General features: G+C 40.7%; 1 protein-coding gene across 1 annotated transcript in view; it reads right to left on the reverse strand.

The window, feature by feature from the left end:
- STK38 (serine/threonine kinase 38) overlaps window positions 1-20,336 on the reverse strand; it is a 109,752-nt gene that overhangs the window by 23,011 nt on the left and 66,405 nt on the right. Inside the window, exon 9 of the mRNA XM_015560865.1 lies at window positions 2,042-2,222. Coding sequence (XP_015416351.1) covers window positions 2,042-2,222 — 181 coding nt within the window. The remainder of the gene's footprint in view (window positions 1-2,041; window positions 2,223-20,336) is intronic.

Genomic DNA, 20,336 nt, shown 5'->3' on the forward strand with positions numbered 1-20,336 from the left:
AGGAAGGCAACGCGGGCAGCCGGGCCCTCTCCGCGGAAGAAGGTCGCGGGACTCGACTGTTCTAAGATCACCCATCCCTTCCACACGAGTCACGCACCTACATACGCACACACACAAGTACAGGGAGATGCGGGTTTTTAAATCCTCCCCTCTCACACGAATACGTTATTACATTCTCACCGGTGGGCGGCATCTCGTTTTGCTTTTACTCATTTTCGTTTTCACAAGAGTTCCTCATTTCCCTAAGTGACAAGTGAGGATGGTTACTCTGGACTTCCCTCGACTTTTCTAAGAAGACGTGGCTTTAAGTTCCTCACACAAACATTCTGCTCTCTTTCCCCCGCAAGAGTTGCTCAGATGTGTAGACTTCCCCAAAGTGTCAGTCTGGTTTCACACGCCGCTTTCCGGCCAGTGATGGCCTGCGATTTCCATTGTCAGTGTGTGTGGCAAAGCCACGGGCGAGGGGGACCTTCTGGATAACCAGTTTCTCACTAGGAGTTTCATTTGGGGCAGTATTTGGGAGTTTTGTTTTAAGGTTGCGGAAGGGGGAGCCCCCCCGCCCCCCCTCCCCGCATTCCCAACAGAAGGCCAGAACCTGACCAAACCCCAAAGTCCACAGGGTTAGACATCTCGCAGCCCCGAGAGGAACGGGAGACGCCCGAGGGGAGCGTGGGATCGCCCCGAGGGGAGCGGGAGGCCCGGTTACTGCTTGCACCACCCATTTCCCCAGGTTTGGCGTTCTCGACGCCTAGTAACTCCGGGTCCCGCTCACGCCGCCCCTTTCCGCCTGCACATTCCCCTTTCTCCGCGGAGATCGGGAAACGTGAGCGGGAAACGCGCGGCGGCCTCCGGGGCCAGCGATAACGTGCAGAAAAATGGGGGGGCGCCCGCCAGACTAAGCCGCCCGTCACACAAAAGATTTGACCTACGGAGTAAAGCGGGAGTTCTGGGCACGAAAACGAACGTGCAGATGAGGCTGCAGGCGTTGCTGCGTCAACCAGCGGTGGTAGCATTATTGCTTCCTCACCCGGTTTGTCCTTTTGAGGTGAAACCAGGAACGCATTTAGGGTAAATGGGGCAACCGCCCCTGGCACCTCGGAAGGCTCCCGCCAGCTTTGCAAGAATCTGGGGACCGAGCGGTGTAGCGAGTGTGGAACACCGGGAAAGGCTTACAATAAGTTATGTTCTAGAATCGGAATGATGGCACGGCTCTGTGAATATACGAACGACCAGTGAGTTGTGCGCTTTAAAAGGCTGAACTTCATGGCGTATGAATTGTATTTCAATTAAAAATATGTTGACAGGCGACCGAGCCTCAGGCTTTGAGAATTGTCACCTGCACCGATGAAAGTTCGGCATTTAATTGAGTTCTTTCTGGGAAATGGGCTCCGCGTTTGATAATGGGAGCCATAGACGGTCACAGTGCCTGAAATTTCCACTTTCTCCGGCGCAGGTGATGCTTTTAAAATTGGAGAACAGTTTGAGATTAGTTTTAACACCTTTCATGTGTCTGGCGTATTTTAATCCCAAAGTCTAAAAACCCGTAAGTTTGACGCCAACACTTTAATGCTCTTCAAAACATAAGACTAGTTTTCCATCAGTCTGAGACATTTAGGAATTACACATTTTTGCAAAACAAAATTTCAAGTTTATCTTCCCTTCAGTTCTTTCCTGTACTGGCAAATCGAGAAGGAATCTAATCTGAATTTTTTCCTACCTTAAGAATGCAGACATTACCAGGTGAAGTTTAAAGACAAGTTTTTCTAAAAAGATAAATTTGATCTATTTGAATTGCTTCGGGGTCATCTTAATTAGTTAGCACATCAGTGAGTCAGAGCTAACAGAAACTAAATAAAAATTAATACCATGAAGCACAGAGCAACGTCCGTTCAGCACATAGAACTTCAATTAAGAGATTTACCGCCGTCTCCTTACAGTTAAAGTTTAAGTGATCTATTTAATGCCCAAATTTGTGTCCTCAATACCAAGAAAAATACATACCAAGCAGAATATTTCTTTTGGTTTAATATAAATATCTTACCTGGGCTCCTTGACATGGCTGAAACTGGCTGGTTGCTGGCAAGTCTGGTCATGTATGCCTTCTGAAAACTGTGTTTCACACACAGCGATTTGCAACAATTTGTTACTTTGGGAGAGGGATTCAGGAGTTCTTTAGGTTCACAAACAATGGCATTAATTTTTTTCTTCTTCATGTTTTTTCCCTGTTGGAAAATATATTTTCAGAGACTTTCCCCCATTTCTCAGTATATATTTGGCATGTTAGATGAATATGGATTTTCTAACAATATAAGCAGCTTTATTCCATATATAAGAGGGTGATGGATGTGGGTAAAAGATGAAACGGGGTGATCTCTGAGGTCTTTTTCAACTTAGATAAACATCTCTCTGTGTTGCTTGGCCTTTAGATCTGCAACACCATCCCAATCCTCATCTCCCAGCAGTTTTTCTTCATCTTTCAACAGCCACGTTCCCTCAAAGGAACAGTCCAAACCAGTAAACACACAAAGAGAACCCGAAATGGTGTGTCTAGACGATGCTCTTACCAACTGATCTACCCTCCCAGGGCCCTTAATTCCCTTGACTTTAGGGTGTGCCACAGAGTTCAACTTTCTATTTTACCTTCTAAATCTAAGCAGTTACTGGAAAGAAAAGAAATGGATGAGAGGCCAGACCATAAAGAACAACTGAAGAAGGTAACAGGGGAGGGTTTGGGGAGGCTTAGATCAGTGCTCACCAATAAAAATACATGAATCAGCCCTAGCCGGTTTGGCTCGGTGGATAGAGCGTTGGCCTGCGGACTGAAGAGTCCCAGGTTTGATTCCAGTCAAGGGTATTTGCCCGGGTTATGGGCTCAATCCCAGGTAGGGGGTGTGTAGGAGGCAGCCGATCAATGATTATCTCTCATCATTGATTTTTCTCTCTCCCTCTCCCCTTTGCTCTGAAATCAATCAAGATATATTTTTACAAAAATAAATGAATCACATGTGTACTAGTAATTTTAAGTTTTCTAGTAGCTACATTTAAAAAAGTAAAAGAAAGGCAAAATTCATTTTAATAATATAGTTTTACCCAAATATATGCCAAAATAAATCCAAAACTCATTTCAACAGGTAATCAATATAAACATTATCAATGAAATATCTTATATTCTCGTTAAAGTAAGTCTTCAAAATCTCACATGTGTTTTACACTTAGACTACAAACTCTATTGATTGGCCACATTTCGGATGCTCAGTAGCTCGTGTGGCTAGTGACTACTGTGTTAGTATATACAGTAAGGCTGTATGTCAGCTTTAGAGGTAGGAGCAAGAATTGAAAAGAAGGAGAGAAAAGCAATAAGCAGCTCTGTCAGCTATGCAAACCAAGACAAGGGAAACCATCAGATAGAATTCTGACTCATCATTTTTCAAATGTACCACGTTTTCCAGTATACGATGCTACTTCAATATTTTGATTATTGCAATTTGGGCCAGATTAGGGGAAAGGGGACTGTGGAATGAAGGGTTGTGAGTTTCTTGGCATTGCTGGTGCCTTGGACAGTCTGACATTCTAACTATACTCATCAGGCAACTTTCTGGCTTTAATTTGATTTCTCAAGTAAACTTTCCATTAAGAAAAGGGGATGCTCTCCAGCTAATGCATCAGAGCCAGATCAGGCCTGAAAAAAAATTATTAAATTACCAAATGGGCAAAGGTGATCATCAAAATGCAATTACCAGGTGAGGTTCTTATCTGAGAGCCAGCTGACAGCTTTACTCATCAGCCCACGTGAAACTGCCACTTTGTGCTATTCAGATGGCATCGCTCAATAACTGAGAATAGAAAATATCTAACCATGGCCTTTTATAATAAACGATCAAGAATGTTGGACTTGATTTTCCCCAAATAGGTTTTTATTATAATTTTCCCAAACAATTCTGCCAAATGTTAAGAGGTACTTATTGAAAAAATAATCAATGCTAATTATATTTTTCACTTAAAATTTATTTTTATTTTTAAAAAATCCTTATTGTTGAAAGTATTGATTTTTCTATTTTTCTAAAACATATATATTTTAAAGGAACTATTACATATGTTCCCTTTTTCCCCCCATTGACCTCCCCTGCCCCCACCACCGGCTTTCACCACCCTATTGTCTGTGTCCATGGGTATGCATATATGCATACAAGTTCTTTGGTTGACCTCTTCCCACCCACCCACCCACCCCTGCCTTCCCTCTAAGGTTTGAAAGTCTTTCCTGTGCTTATATGTCTCTAGATCTATTTTGTTCATCAGTTTATTTTTTCATTAGATTCCACATATGAGTGGGATCATGTGATACTTGTTTTTCTCTGACTGGCTTATTTCACTTAGCATAGCACTCTCCAGGTCCCTCCATGGGTAAGAGATCCTTCTTATTACTGCTGCATAGTATTCCATGGTGTAAATGTGCCACAGCTTTTTTATCCACTCATCTACTGATGGGCACTTTGGCTGTTTCCAAATCTTAGCTATTGTAAATTGCGCTGCTGTGAACATAGGGGTGCATATATCCTTTCTGATTGGTGTTTCTGATTTCTTAGGATATATTCCTAGAAGTGGGATCACTGGGTCAAATGGAAGTTTCATTTTTCTTTTCTTTTTTTTAGGAAATTCCATACTGTTTTCCACAGAGGTTGGACCAGTCTGCATTCCCATAGCCACCTAAAATTTATTTTTAAATATATGTACTACAATATTTCTTTATGTAGTTGTTAATTGTTAGTATTATTGAATAATTGCCTTTAGGAAACAGTGAGCCTACCTGAAACCACCAGGAGATCCCAGGTTCAGAAAACATGATAATGGATTTGCACGTGGAAGCCTAAGCAACCACTGAGCTGTGGCCTGTTTAACAATCATTGGTTCCCATTAGTTATCTTGTCTTTTTGTTGTTGGTAATCCTCACCGGAGGATATTTTTTCCTTTGATTTTTTAGAGAGAGTGGAAAGGAGGGAGAGGGGAGAGAGAGAAACATACATGTTGAGAGAGACACATCGACTGGTTACTCCCATGTGCGCCCCAACTGGGGCCAGGAATCGAGCCTGCAACCGAGGTATGTGCCCTTGACCACAATTGAACCCGAGACGCTGTAGTCCACAGGCCGATGCTCTTTCCACTGAGCAACTAGCTAGGGCTCTTATCTTATCTTATTGTTCTAATATATAGACGGTATTTTTCACTTAACAAAGTTATTTTTATCTATTTGTTTGGAGGTTGCTCTAATATAAAGTTTAAAATATTTGAGTGAAGTTTTTATCATTTCTTTCAGTAATTAATTCATCTATAGATTCATATTGTACTGTCTATGTGAACTGGCTGAATAATGACCCTTTAAAGGTGTCCACATCCTAATCCCCAGGATTTAGGAATGTTTTACCTCCTGTGGCAAAATAGGCTTTGCAGATGTGATTAAATTAAGGCTGTAGAAGCAGAGATGATCCTGGATTATCTGGGCCCAACCTAATCATATGGGTCCCTAGAAGAGGGAGGCAAGAGGGTCAGACTGAGAGACAGAGATGTAACAGTGGAAGCAAAGGTCAGAGTGATGTGAGAAAGGCTCTGTGAGCCAAGGAATGTGGGCAGCTTGCTGCTAGAAAAGGCAAGGAAACTGAGGAACGCAACCCTGCCAACCCCTTTTAGACTTCTGACCTCCAGAACCGTAAGACAATACATTTGTGTTGTTTTAGGTCCCTCGGCCTGTTGTAATTTGGTACAGCAATAATAGAAAATGTATACACTATGTTAATCTGAGTACATATTAAATTCTAGTTGGCACATTATAATTTTAAATGTGTTCATTGTAAAATAAATTTGGAGATAGATAAGAGTCCATATTATAGTACTAGAGGCCTGGTGCACGAAATTCATGCACGGCGGGGGGGACGGGGAGGGGAGTCCCTCAGCCCAGCCTGTGTCCTCTAGCAATCCAGGACCCCTCGCTCCTAACTGCCTGCCTGCTCGCTCCTTACCACCCACCTGCTCCCTCCTTACTACTTGGCTGGCTGCTCCTTAGCGCTGCCACGGAGGCAGGAGAGGTTCCCACCACTGCCGCTGTGCTGGCCAGCCATGAGCCCGGCTTCTGGCTGAGCAGCGCTCTCCCTGTGGGAGTGCACTGACCACCAGGGGGCAGCTCCTGTGTTGAGTCTCTGCCCTCTGGTGGTCATTGCGTATCATAGCGACCAGTTCTGCTGTTTGATCAAATTGCAAATTAGTGTTTTATATAGATAACTAGTGGCCCAGTGCATGAAATTCATGCACATTAAAAGGGGATTAATTAGAGGAAATATTTTAATATTGCTATTTGCCCTTTCTCTATAATAGAAGTGTCAGAGATGAAAGAAAATTAGTAAAATGTACATACAAATCTTCCTCCTGTCAGAGTCTGGGGTGCACCAGGGGACCCAGAGTCAAGTCCCCGCCCACCCACAGCACCTCAAAATCGAGAGAGACCCAGACCCAGCTAGCCCCACCCCCATTGGGCAAGATCCAGACCTGGCTGGTCCCACCCTTGTCAAGCCCTGCCAGGTGCGGGGGAGTGTGGTCTGAGGTCCCCTGTCAAGCCCCATGGGGGATGGTTGGGGGGTGCAGCCTCAGGTCCCTGCTGATTGCTCGTTATGGGAACTCAGCCTCCGCTGTGGGTGCAGCCATCTTTGTGGTGGAGTGATGGTCAATTTGCATATTTCCTCTTTATTATATAGAATGTCTCCATAACAATAACGAGACAATAATAAGAACTAGAATTGTTGAATTCTAAATAACTACTTATTGGTGGTAGCAACTATATTCTAAGATACAAATCTTCATAGTGAGCAATATACTGTATATTGATTAACAATGAAAAATATATATTGACTCCCTATTGCAGGGTTGGGGAACATCCGGCCTGCAGGCCATGCGAAGTCATTTGGTCTGGCCCTGCCAAGGCATTAGAGGTGAGTTAATTAAATATTTGACCAAAATAGCAGGCTCATTTTTAAAGTGATAATTTTGTATGGCCCACAGATGATATTATAAATATCTAAATGGCCCTTGGCAGAAAAAAGGTTCCCCACCCCTGCCCTAGTGAATGCCAGGCATTGCACTAGACACTGGGCTATAACAGTCAACAAGATAGAAATAGTCCCTTCCCTCATGGAGGTGACAGTCTGCAGGGGAAATAGGCATATGTACTGAGTTAGAGTGGGGGTAGGTGTTATGAGAATATATCATAGGTAGTCTGAAGGACTCATCGAGAAATGATGTTTAAGCTGAGACATTAAGATGACGTGGGATTGGCCAGGAGGGAAGTCGGGGAAGTGAAAGAATATCTCAGAGAGCTGGAACACTGAGTTCAAAAGCTCAAGTCAGTATGGAATTCAGGGCATTTGAAGGACAAAAATAACAGTGAGGGCCTTCTAATTCAGGACAGCCAAGACCGTCTCTCAAAAAATAACAAGTAGGAAAAGAAAAACAAGAAACACAGATTCCATCTTTACTGAACTAGGAGTCATTCCAAACCACAATGCATGCAAATAGGAAGTGGATGGAGGATGGTAAAGAACTTGGGCCAAGGAAGGTCGAGCCTAAGTGCTCAGAGGAGGAACGACGGAGAAGCAGGGCAGGGCTCACTGAGGAGCCTTGGGAAGACTCGGGGAGTCAGAAGAGGTACAGCACAGAGGACAGCTGGAGCAGTGGATGCGAGGAGTGCAGTGAATAGGGAGGTCTGTTTGAAAAGCTGTTTATTAAGTAGTCAAATCCTCACCTCCCCGCCCCCTCTTGATATAATCAGGTTACTTACAGCTTTGGTGGTCAAAGGACCCTTTCACAGGGGTCGCCTAAGACCATCCATCATATCAGATATTTACATTACAATTCATAACAGTAGCAACATTACAGTTATGAAGTAGCAACGAAAATAATTTTATGGTTGGGGATCAAAACATGAGGAACTGTATTAAAGGGCCAGAAGGTTGAGAACCACTGGGCTACTACATCTACCTCCATAGGAAACAGGAAATGTCACCTCTGGAGAAAGTCAATCAAAGGAGTTCCAGATGTGGAGACACCAGGCATAGATCAGAGTGGGAGTGAGACATCTTACTGAAAAGAGAAAGTACATCTAAAATGGAAAACAAGTCCCCCTCACCCCCATCCCCACCCCCCACCTCCACGCCTCTTCTGCTGCTCAGATATAGAACACCGAACCCAGTTCTGATCTCTAGCAGAAAATAAAGGGCACTTCTCAGGAAAAAATGAACCATGCCAGAAAAAAAGAGCCACAGATACTGACATTTACGAGTCCCCATAGGAAAAGCCTGCAGCGAATACCTTCAATTGACAATATTCAAGCACACTCAGAGCTTTTCCTAAGCTTTTAGGAATCACTCAAAATATGAATGAACAAAAATCACCAGATATTGATGGAAAACCTTCAACATTAAAAATTTTTTTAAAAACCCAACACTTTAACATGTAAGAATGGAGGTGGGGGACAGAATCATAGGAAACAGAAATAATGCAGGGAACATAAAAATACTTAAAAAAAAAAACAACTAAAGTATCATCAGAGAAATACTGTACCCATGAAACAAGAACAAGATGCTAAAAGAAGGAATAACCTAACAGCAAGAAAGAGCAGTTGGAAATTACAAATAGTATAACTAATTAAAATTCAGTAAAAAATTATATATTGAAAGATAAAGGCAATGAAATCCTCCAAGAATACAGAAAAAGTCATGAGAACATTCTAAAAGATAACTGGCCTGATCTCTTTAAAAATTTAGTACTATAGGGGGATAAACTGGCAGGCAGATGGGGAGACTGCTCTAGAATAAAAGAAGCTAAAGAGATAGAACAACCAAATGCAATATGTCAACTTTGGATCCTGTTTTGTTTTTGTTTTTTTAAGGGGGAAAGAACGCTCTAAGAAAATGGTAGTAAGGAATGATTGTTACTTTTCCTAGGCTAATAATGCTATTATTATAGGCATACAAGAAATATCCTAATTTGGGGGGGGCTTTACTTTTTGAAGTATGTTGAGGTGAAATGTCATGTTATCTGTCACTTAGTTTCAAATAGTTAAGCAAAATAGTTAAATGAATAAAGCAAATATAGGAAAATGACCACAACTTTAAAGTGTTTAATCTAAATAGTGTTTAGCCAAAACCGGTTTGGCTCAGTGGATAGAGCGTCGGCCTGCGGACTGAAAGGTCCCAGGTTCGATTCCGGTCAAGGGCATGTACCTTGGTTGCGGGCACATCCCCAGTGGGGAGTGTGTAGGAGGCAGCTGGTCGATGTTTCTCTCTCATCGATGTTTCTAGCTCTCTCTCTCCTTTCCTCTCTGTAAAAACTCAATAAAATATATTTTTTAAAAAAATAAAAATAAAAAAATAAATAGTGTTTAAACAAAATTGATTTTGAGAGAAACACATCAATTCATTGTTCCACTTATTCATTGGCTGATTCTTGTATGTGCCCTACCCGGGGATCAAACCCCAACCTTGGCATATTGTGACAACACTCTAACCAGCTGAGCTATCAGCCAGGGCTAAGTTAATAGTTTTGATCATAGTATTTCTCTCAACTTTACTTTATATTTGAAATAATTCATAATAAAAAGCTACAAAAAAAGCAAATATGTCAAAATGTTGGTTATTGTTGCATCTTAGTAGTGGGTATGCTAATGTTGAATATACTATACCCTCAACTTTTCTTTGTTTGAAATTTTTTATAATAAAAACTTGGGGAAAGTCATGAGAGACATCTAAGATCTTATAGGATTTAATGTTAATATCTGCAAGAATTGTGGCCTATTTTGAAAAGAATTCAAAATAGAATGAAGCAGTAAATAAATTGGTTGAATCTAATCATGTGAGGTAGCTATTACAGGCTCTAATCCGATAGGAAAATGAATTAATGGTATAACTGAAATCCTCCTTAGTTCTGGTGGAGTGATTTGGGTGTATAAAGGCCAAGTAAAAGCCAAGAGAATTTGACATATAAGAGAATTAACAATCACTAGTATTTATAAGTTTATTAGGCTTACTATAAATACGTACTTGAAAAAGGTTGTCAGTTGGACAATGAAGGTATGTAAAAGAAATAAAATATTTTAAAAGTATGTGGTTTGAAAAGATTTGTATATAGTTACATGGCAAAGGCACCTTTTCAATTAATTGCTAAAATTTGCTACTTCTTTTTTTAATCCTCACCCAGGATGTTTGTTTATTTGCTTGCTTGTTTGTTTAGAGAGAAAGGAAAGGAGAGGAAGAGAGAAATACCTATCGGTTGCTTCCTGACCAGGAATTGAACCCGTGACCTTTTGATTGATTGGATGACGCTCCAACCAATTGAGCACCTTTTAACTAAAATGTGCTACTTTCAACTAAAATAAGAAAATGTATCAGCAAAAATCTTATAATTTTCTCATACCTTGTTCAGTGTGGCATAATGTTCAGAGCATCGGCTCACACACCAATGGGTCTCCTGTTTGATTCTGGTCAAGGGCACATACCTGTGTTGCAGGCTAGATCCCCCGCCCTGGTTTGTGTCTCTCTCACATCATTTTTTCTCTCTTTTTCTTATCCTAGAAAAATATCTTCCTGTGAGGATTAAAAATAAATAAATAAATGTTATAATTTTCTTTTTATTCCTTTTTTTTTTTAACAGCTTAGAAAGATTAACTTTTGAATGGAACTTTTATGCGGTTGAAAACCACCCCTGAAGATGTTTTTAAAAACTCACGTGTAGAAGACAAACATATGGACAATAGAAGAAAAGGATAGACTAGAAGATATAGAAGGCAGAATGTCTGAATAATAAATAGTAAGTCCAAGGGGGAAAAAAGAAAAGAAAAAACTACAAAAGCTTTAGAAAAGAAATTTCCATATAAATAAATGAGAGAAAACTTCCTAAAATCAAAAACATGTCTCCAGAATGAAAAGGCCACTGAGTTCCCAGAATGACAATGAAAAGAACTATGCCAAGGTTCACTCGCATCTTGAAATTTCAAACATCAGTGACAAACAGTAGACCCTAAAATCTTCCAGATTGAAAAAAAAAAAGAACTAAAACAGACTCAGCAGAACTACTGACACTAGAAGACAACAGAACCTTTGAAATCTTGAGAGAAAATGTTTTCTAATCTAGGACTGCACAGAGATTTAAATCAACAAGTGAGATGCCGAAACCGGTTTGGCTCAATGGATAGAGCATCGGCCTGCGGACTGAAAGGTCCCGGGTTCGATTCCGGTCAAGGGCATGTACCTGGGTTGCGGGCACGTCCCCAGTAGGGGATGTGCAGGAGGCGGCTGGTCGATGTTTCTCTCTCATCGATGTTTCTAACTCTCTATTTCTCTCCCTTCCTCTCTGTGGAAAATCAATAAAATATATTTTTAAAAAAATCAACAAGTGAGACCAGGATAAGCCCTATTTTCCTGCAACATCTCAAAAAATTAGCCCCTTTCTCATGAAACTACTGGACAAGGGAGGGACTCTACCAAGAAAGGAGTGAACCAATAGAGATGAAGGCAGGGATCTGGATGAAGGGTGGGTGAGGGAGGGGAGTTTTGGTGATAAACTATTAGCAAAGGTTGGCTTCTAAATTATGTGTTTAGGTTAGTTTAAAAAATGAAAATTAATTTAAATAAAAAGAAACCAAGGAAAAGAAAGCCAGTGTGATCAAAGAATAGTGGGTAAGCGCAAAATAAGAAAAGGTGCATGGGCAGGGGCCAAATCATACAGGATGTTATATGTACGCCCTGTTGAGGGTCTTAGATTTTATCCTAAAAGATGTGGAAAATATTTAAGGGATTTAAACAGGAGAGTGACTGGATAGGATTCCTATTTTAAAAATTACTCTGATATGGCATTCTTCACTTCTGACTGGTCCTTTTTCATGGTTTCTATGTCCTTTTTCATGCTGTTGAAAAAGATCACTTTGGATGACAGAGGATGGTTTGGAAGCAAGCAAGAGGCCATTATAGTAATTTAGTAATCTGCTAGGGTGGTAGCACTGGAGATGGAGGAAAGTGTATACATTTGAAAAGACTGAAGAACTAGAATTGATTGATTAGAAAAGGGGATGATAAGAGAATAATCATGGATAATACCCAGATTTATGAGCAAATAAGTAGATTAGGGTGGCATTAACTGAATCAGAGAATACCGGCATAGAGTATTTCGCTTTGTTTGGTAGTGGGTTTTACTTGGGAGAACAGAGTGGTGGCAGGAAATGATGAGTTGGATGTATTCCAGTGGAGATGAGAAGTGAGCATTTGCCAGAACAAAGCTGGATCTCAGAAGAGAGATCAGGGCTGGACATGTACATTTGTGAGTCATTATCGCAGAGAAGATGAAAGCTGTGTAAGTACAAAGCACACCCTTGTGTTCATTCACTAAAGAAAAAACTTCCTTTCAAGTTTCTGCCCCCAAAACTGTACTACATCCTATATAACTTTGTGCTGTTCTCTGAATATTCATGTAGGTAAAAAAAAAAAAATCCGGCCTGGCTGGCGTGGCTCAGTGGTTGAGTGTCGACCTATGAACCAGGAGGTCACTGTTCTATTCTGGGTCAGGGCACATGCCCGGTTTGCGGGTTCGATCCCCAGTGTGAACCTTCTTTGACTTCTCAGTGGTTCCGGGTGGGAAAGTGTCACCAGCCTTATTTTACACCTTCCAGAGAAAAGGAATGTCCTCCTGTGACCTTCCAGTTTTGGACATTCTATTTATTTGGATGGACAGTATTTGCACAGAGAGCCAAGGCCATCTTTAGGAAGCTTTGGGGGCCCAGGCCAAATACCACTTCGTGACCCAACTTCCTATATATGTTTCTATGCAGGTGGAATCCGGTTACAATGAGCTTTACTGTAAGAGAAACTATATCGCAGCCGTGGGCTGGTCATTTATGCTATTTGGACCTTAGATTCCGTAACAAGGGAGAACCTTGGCACTAATGATCTTGCAGGCTCTTTCCACATTTGACCTTTTGTAAGTGAATCCTAAACATAATTCTAAAAGGGAAGCATAAGCCACCGGGTGGCTTTCCTCTCTATGGAACCCTAGAATCGCAACGCTGAAATGGTTCTGTGGAGTTCACTAAATGTGACCTAAAATGATAACTTTACCCCTTTGAGCCGATTTCTATATCCGCAATATGGGACTAACAAGGCCTGTCTTGCCAGGCTACTAGGAGAATTAGAGCCAGCACCTGCCTACTGTTAAAAACAAGACGAGAGGCCCAAATGACGTCGCCTATGCTTAGGCCCATGTCAGCAAAGTGAGACTTAACTACAGTTTGGCCTCTCGCAGAGATAGAGCCTTAAACCAACCAGCCTGGCCACCTGATGAGCACTGGTTAGGTAATCTGACAGATAGAGACCCCGGCCGTCCCTATAGGAAAAAGTAACTGCAATAACCAACCGGTCTTTGCCAGGATAACTTCCCTGTTCCCCGTCCCTTCTGCCTATACAAGTCTTTCATTCTGTACAGCTCCTCAGACCTTTCTTTCTGCTAGATTGGATGCTGCCCTACTCAAATTGATTTTTGCTCAAATAAACTCTTAATATATTTAATATGCCTCTTTTTCTCTTTCAACACTACCATACAGAAGGCAGTTAACAAATGACAGCTATCATTTGGTCCAAACTTCCTCATTTTTAGATAAAAAGAAATGAGACAGAGAGGGAATTAATGACTGACCCAAAGGTGGCCAGGCTGGTACTGATGCCAGAATTCCTTAATCCCTGTCCAACCTTCTCTCACCTGACTCCCTCTCAGTTTCTAAGTATATGATTTCTACCCCCAAGGCAGAACATCTACTAATTTTCAGCACCTTAGGGGGCCACCTCCATTTATAATAAATAAAAAGCAGGACAGAACAACCCAAATTACTAGTGGAACTTAGGCGTTATGTGCTATAGAGATTCGGAGCAAGAGGAGGAACTTCCTGAAGTTGCTTTCTTCCACCTTGTTCAGATGTTGCGCTCATATGATTAAAAATCAAAGAGCAACTAAGGAAGGATTGTTAGCAATTCCTTCCAGATCTAGCCTAGGAGTGTTTGTGTGTGTGTGTGTGTGTGTGTGTCAACCTTTTAGGAATAAGAATCTTTGAGGGCAATTACTTACTATACCATTTTGAAAAATCACTAAAAAGAACACATTTAATAGAGAACCAAATGTCTCCTTAAGAAAAAATGTCAAATTCTCTTTAAAATAGTAACCCTATTGTTTGTTATCAGTGATTATGGATAAAAGGAAGAAATATTGAAAATATTTAATCACTGTAACATGTTTTTATATTCATTTAAACTGCATAATAAATACTAAGGAAACCAGTATATTTTAATATACAACTTAAACATGTCATTAAGAGGCCAGTTTTATCTCGTAAAAAAAGTCTTTGGGTGTTCCTTTTAAAGATAATATTGGTTTGCATGGAGTGTGTACATAACATAAATATTAATAGTACCTTACATTTCTCTAGTGCTTTGAAGTTAGAAAATGCTTTTACATAATTTTGATTATGTTTTCTTCCTCATAACAACCTCATAGCAAAGATAGGTCAGTTATTATCTTACAGATTAAGAAACCCAAGCTTACTTGTGACTTGCTCTGTCAGTAGGTGGTGAAATGACCTTACACCGAGGTCATTTGGCTCTTTTTCCAATTTTTTATTACTACATCACACTGCCGTATGAATCTGAGGCCACTTCAGCGTTTCTGTGTTTCCTTTTCAGGTACCTTGTACGTTTGCAGACACTGACTTGTTTCCAAGAAGACATCCCAACTCCAAACAAGCAAGGAGAACGCTGGCTGCTCAGAGAAACCTTTCTGAATTTGCTAGTTCCCATTCTTTGCTTTTTATTATAAAACGTCTCACAGAGTGGATGTAAGGGGCCAGGCCGCATGCTTTGGTAAATAGATTTGGCTTTTCTCTGTTATTGACAGTTTGGGGAAAGGAGGAGGTGTGATGTGAACAGGGTAAACGAATCGCATGGTTGTCTGCAGCGGCTCAGTGGGTGATTGGAGCCTATTTCATCCTACTCCCAAAGTCCACTGTTGACATCCTAGTATGAAGAATAAATATTTGGGGGCTTGTCTATTTGTTTACTTTTTCAAATGCAGTTTATTTTCAATTCATATAAGTTAAAAAAAAAACCAACTCCCCAGCCCGGCCAGTGTGGCTCAATGGTTGAGTGTCGACCTATGACCAGGAGGTCACAGTTCGATTCCTGGCCAGGGCACATGCCTAGGTTGCGGGGTAGGGGGGGGTGCAGGAGGCAGCCAATCAATGATTCTCTCTCATCATTGATGTTTCTATCTCTTGCTTCCTCTGCCTTCCTCTCTGAAATCAATAAAAATATATTATTAAAAAAAATAAAAAAGCTTCCCAGCATTCTTAGTAAAACTTTCCGGCATTGGGTTCAAAAATGGGACTTGTGTGTTCATAAACAGGCAACATGAGCCGGCAGCGCTGGGAAGGTCAGAGTCTGTAAACTGGTAACAGGAGGAAGGAGAGATAAACATATTATCAGTTTACACCGGCGGGTGCTGCCGCGCCCATGCAGCATACTTCCACATTTCCTGATTCCCCCATGCTGATTCCCCCAGGACCACCGTTTACAGAGGTGCATTTGATTCTTGAATTCCAGGCTGAGCATTCTGTGTACTTTTAAAAAGTCATTCTGTCCTGAGACATTGTCCTGGCATGCAGGTGGGGAAAGTAGGGGAGCTCACGCCCTCATCAAAGTCTCAATGGGAAATGTTTATGGGTTACTTTCCTGATCACTACTAAAATTTAACCATTAAGCTCCAAGAAGCTGTTCTTATCTCCTTATCTTTCATCATTCCATTTTAGCTTTCCTCTATACCAGGGGTGGGCAACCTCTGGCACGCGTGCCAAACATGGCACGCCAGTAACTTTTGCTGGCACGCGAAACCCTCTCATATAATCTTCCAGTTACAATTTTTTTCTTAATATCGACTTTTTTATTTTTCAGATAAATTCAGTGTAGGTGCATCTTAGATAAATAATTTTACATAACAAGTTATCTTAAAGACCATAGACATGGATTGACGAGAGAAGGGAAGAGCAATTTCTATGCTTTTGCCTTAACTCTCCCTGCCTTCCTAGATCTGACCAGTGTTTTGGCTTCATCCACATCCGCTTGTGAATCTTTGTTCTCTGTGATGAATTTTGTTAAGTCTCATAATAGGAGTAGCCTGACGGATGAAAGTAGTAGCTCGTGCCGTTCATGCATAACTCTGAAGGTCACGAAATATAAATCTGATGTAAAATCTCTGTCATCAGTGATGCAGTAGCAAAAGTCCCACTGATAATATCAAACGGAGTATTAAAGTTTTCTGTCGGACTATCAGTGTACATGCATACATTAAAAAATAAATGTATTTTTCATCATCATATACTGTGTTTTTGTCGCTTGAATGAATTTTATTATTTCTTCAAGGTTCTTCACATACGTACACCTTAAGAGTTACCAAGTAGGTGTAACATGTTCTCAAAAAACTAGGGTTGGCACACAGAAGAATTTTGCTGGTTTTGGCGTGCACTCACAAAAAGGTTGCCCACCCCTGCTCTATATACCTACTTATCTGTTACATTCTAAAAAAGACAGGATCTATACTAATCCTATATAATAAAGAGCTAGTATGCTAATTAGACCGAACAGCCAAACAACCTTCCAGATGTCCTTCCAGACAACCTTCCAGACAAAGCTGGGGCTATGAGGGCTGGCTGAGGCAGTGGGGCTACAAGGGCTAAGCCCCTTGCACAAATTTTGTGCATCAGGCCTCTAGTATCTAAATAAAATTCCAGCCCTGACCGGTTTGGCTCAGTGGATAGAGAGTCGGCCTGTGGACTAAAGGGTCCCAGGTTCGATTCCAGTCAAGGGCACAATAAAATAAAATTCCAAAATTGTATTACAATGTGGAATATCTTTCAAAGGATTTGCTCTTTTTAAAGCATTTATTTTTTCTTTTTAAAGTAATTTAACCTTAATATTGTCCCAGGAAACCAAATGGATATATTTGCAAATAGCTCTGTGTGGAGAAAATATATTTACACTCAGGTAGGACTGGCCTCACCCTCCAAACTTTTTCCTTTACAATCTTTCTATTGTATAAAACAAAGGAAATGTTTGCCTTAATGAACTTTTTAAAGGCAAACACCCTTGTAACCACCACCAGATCAAGAAACAAAACTTCACTCCCTGCCCTTAGAAGCTCCTTCTCAATCACAACTGCTTCCCCACCACTACCACCTAGTAAGTAACCATGACCTAACTTTCATAGCGCTGCAATTCCTTTCACTTCCCTTTTTCTTTAATGGTTTTACTACCCAAATGTTCACCCCTGGACAGTATAGTCTCTGACCGCCCCCTCCCGCCCCCACCACACACACACACTTAAAATTTTTTTATATATCTTTTAAGGTTGTTTTTTTAATTTTATCTTTTAAAAAGTAGCGGCCTTTTGACCTGTAGTCTTCCATAGACAGGACTTCGCAAATTGCATGTTCATGGTGCAGTTCAACATGTTCCTCTTTGCCTGTGTTTCCTACAAACTGGCTGGTGGACTGCAAGTCTAGATCAGACTCGGGTTTGATTCCATCGGCGGTATTTTAGGTGTTGCATGGTTTTCCCTCAAGAGGCACAGGGTGCCTAGTTCTCTCGCTGATCTTTGAAAATGTTGATGTACAATGCCTACATCTACTGATTCACAGGAGGTTGCAAAATTGGGATATTCTGTCATTTCTCTGTTACATTATAGTGGAATACTTTTATGTAGATTCACTTCCCTTTATCTCTTACTTCGTTACCCAAATAACCAAACTTAACTTTTTAAAGTTCCTTTAGAGGAGAGATCCTGCCATCATCATCTACATAGTTCTTTTGGACTCCTAAATCGTTGAACTGTGGCTACTAATTTGTTGAATTTGCATATGAAACATTCCCTATAAATGAGACTAAGAGGCACACTGAAGTTGTATGTAAAGCAGATGTATATTAATGAAGATATCATAGTAAATCCCAGCCACTAAGAAACTTAAAATACTTGATTCTCTGGTTAAACATGTACTCAAGGTCCAGTCTGTTTGCTGCTGGTAGTAAGCCTTTGTGACTTCCATGAAGAAATTGTTAACAAAGATGAACTGATGGAAGTGAAAAGGGATTCTTCTGAATCTATTTGCGTTCAGCATGCAGGGTTCTGGCCGGCTTTCCTCTAGAAAGTCAGAAATTAAATAATTATTTCCATCTCCATCTGAGCACAATTTGGATTTCAAATGAAAGTGATTATTCATTCAAACAGTCGCATTTGATATGTCTGCAGTGGTCTAGAAATCATACAACTAAACCAAACATTTAGTTTACAAATTGCAAATGTAATTACTTTGAGAGTTTAAAAATATTGGGATTTGGGGGTTGTTTTTATGCTTACTACTGCACATATGCTGTAGTATGTAGAAAGAATAATTAGTTTCTTATTAGGTCCTTGATAACAGCTATTGCTTTAAAAATATTTTACTTCTTAGCATCAACCTTAAATTACTTATTTGGTTTAACAGCTGAAGGCAGGTAAGATGCCTCTGGGGGTGCTCAGGAGTTCACCTGGAGGCAGGTAGGTGGAAGGGCCGCACCTCCGCGGATGTCCAGCAAGAACGTTGGGGTCACATGGTTTGGGTTCTCAGTTCTTCAGCACCACTTAGTAGTTTAGTGACCTTAGATACTTTGTTTATGTCTTGTTTCCTCATTGGTGAATCTGAGTAATCAAATCTATGTCCCAGAGTTGTTGAGAAATGTAAGTGATGTAAAGTATTGGGGAAAGTACTTTGTAATAATTACTGTTAGTAGATGTTATATTTAAGGAGACTTAAATAACAGTTAATGAGATGGATTGCCCATTAAGACAACTGACTTTAGGAAGGGGTTCAGTTTCAGATATAAGTACATCTGAGAGATTCAGGTTTTGGAGATGCACTTTTGTAGAAATAAAATGATAAAAATCAGCATACACCTGTATTTTCTGTGAATATACATGTTATACTCCATCTCCATGATGTCTACTCAAAAAAAAAGTATCAGGTCTAGATGCTATTCACTATATAAAATTACAGACAAAAGTAGAACAGTTAGTCTTAACTATTAATCAAAAGACAGTAGTTCGCCTGATTCTCCAACCTTTGGGTCAGATTTTTGTATATTACACATCTGCAGAGAGAAACTTTTCCAGAAAAGATTTTGGTTCAAGTGTTCATGCGAGAATATTAAAAGAGTTTCCCCCCTTTCTTTCGTTTGACTTGAAGGGCATAAACTACACTGTACTTTATAGAAATGGAAATAAAGGCATTGGTTTGAATAATCCTCCATGTCACTTTGCTTGTGAAGCGTGAATCCTATTAACGCTCCAACTGTTCATATTTATTTTACTAATTAGCAGCAGAAGCTATCCATCCTGATTCAAACACAATACTGGATACTTTACAGTCATTTAAAGTGGAGTGAAAGAGTAGGAATGGGGAATGACCTCTAGACCTCTAGGTCAAATTAAGGATTGTTGCTATTTCTTCCCTTTCATGTTTTCTAGCACTAGTTTTATAGGGCCATCCCTAGATGTTTTTGAAGGTTAGAATATTTTTCTCATAACAACCAGCTTTCCAATAATTTGCTTCCAGTTCATTTAAAATGTGTCATTCAACTTTGTTTGCTCTAGCATGTAGTTTCATTACACTCGGGTTTGCGAAAAGTGTGTTTTCCCCCTTCTTTTGGTCAGAGTGCATACTCGGGAGAGGGGCTTCCAAGCACAACGTGTTTAAACAATTCCTTTGTTCTTACCACCTCCTCCCCTTAAAACGGCGGTTCTCAACCTGTGGGTCGCGACCCCTTTGGGGGTCCAACGATCCTTTCACAGGGGTCGCCTAAGGCCATGGGAAAACACATGTATAATTACATATTGTTTTTGTGATTACTCACTATGCTTTAATTATGTTCAATTTGTAACAATGAAATTGGGGGTCACCACAACATGAGGAACTGTATTAAAGGGTCGCGGCATTAGGAAGGTTGAGAACCACTGCCTTAAAAGTATGGAGAGATGCGGGCTCCATAAGTTTCTATGAGTATCAGCTGTCCTGGGGCGAGTTTATTTTACAACTCAGGGAACCACGACCTTCTCCGCTTTATTCCTTTAATAATTGGGAGAAACTACCCGGGGCTCAGAAACGGAACCCACCCTGGGCTGGGCGGGCGTCAGAGCGCCCTCTCTCGGCCGCTGGGCTTGTGGGGAAGGGAAGCGGCCAT

The sequence above is a fragment of the Myotis davidii genome, unplaced genomic scaffold (genome assembly GCF_000327345.1).
Source record: "Myotis davidii unplaced genomic scaffold, ASM32734v1 scaffold1036, whole genome shotgun sequence".
NCBI lineage: Eukaryota > Metazoa > Chordata > Mammalia > Chiroptera > Vespertilionidae > Myotis > Myotis davidii.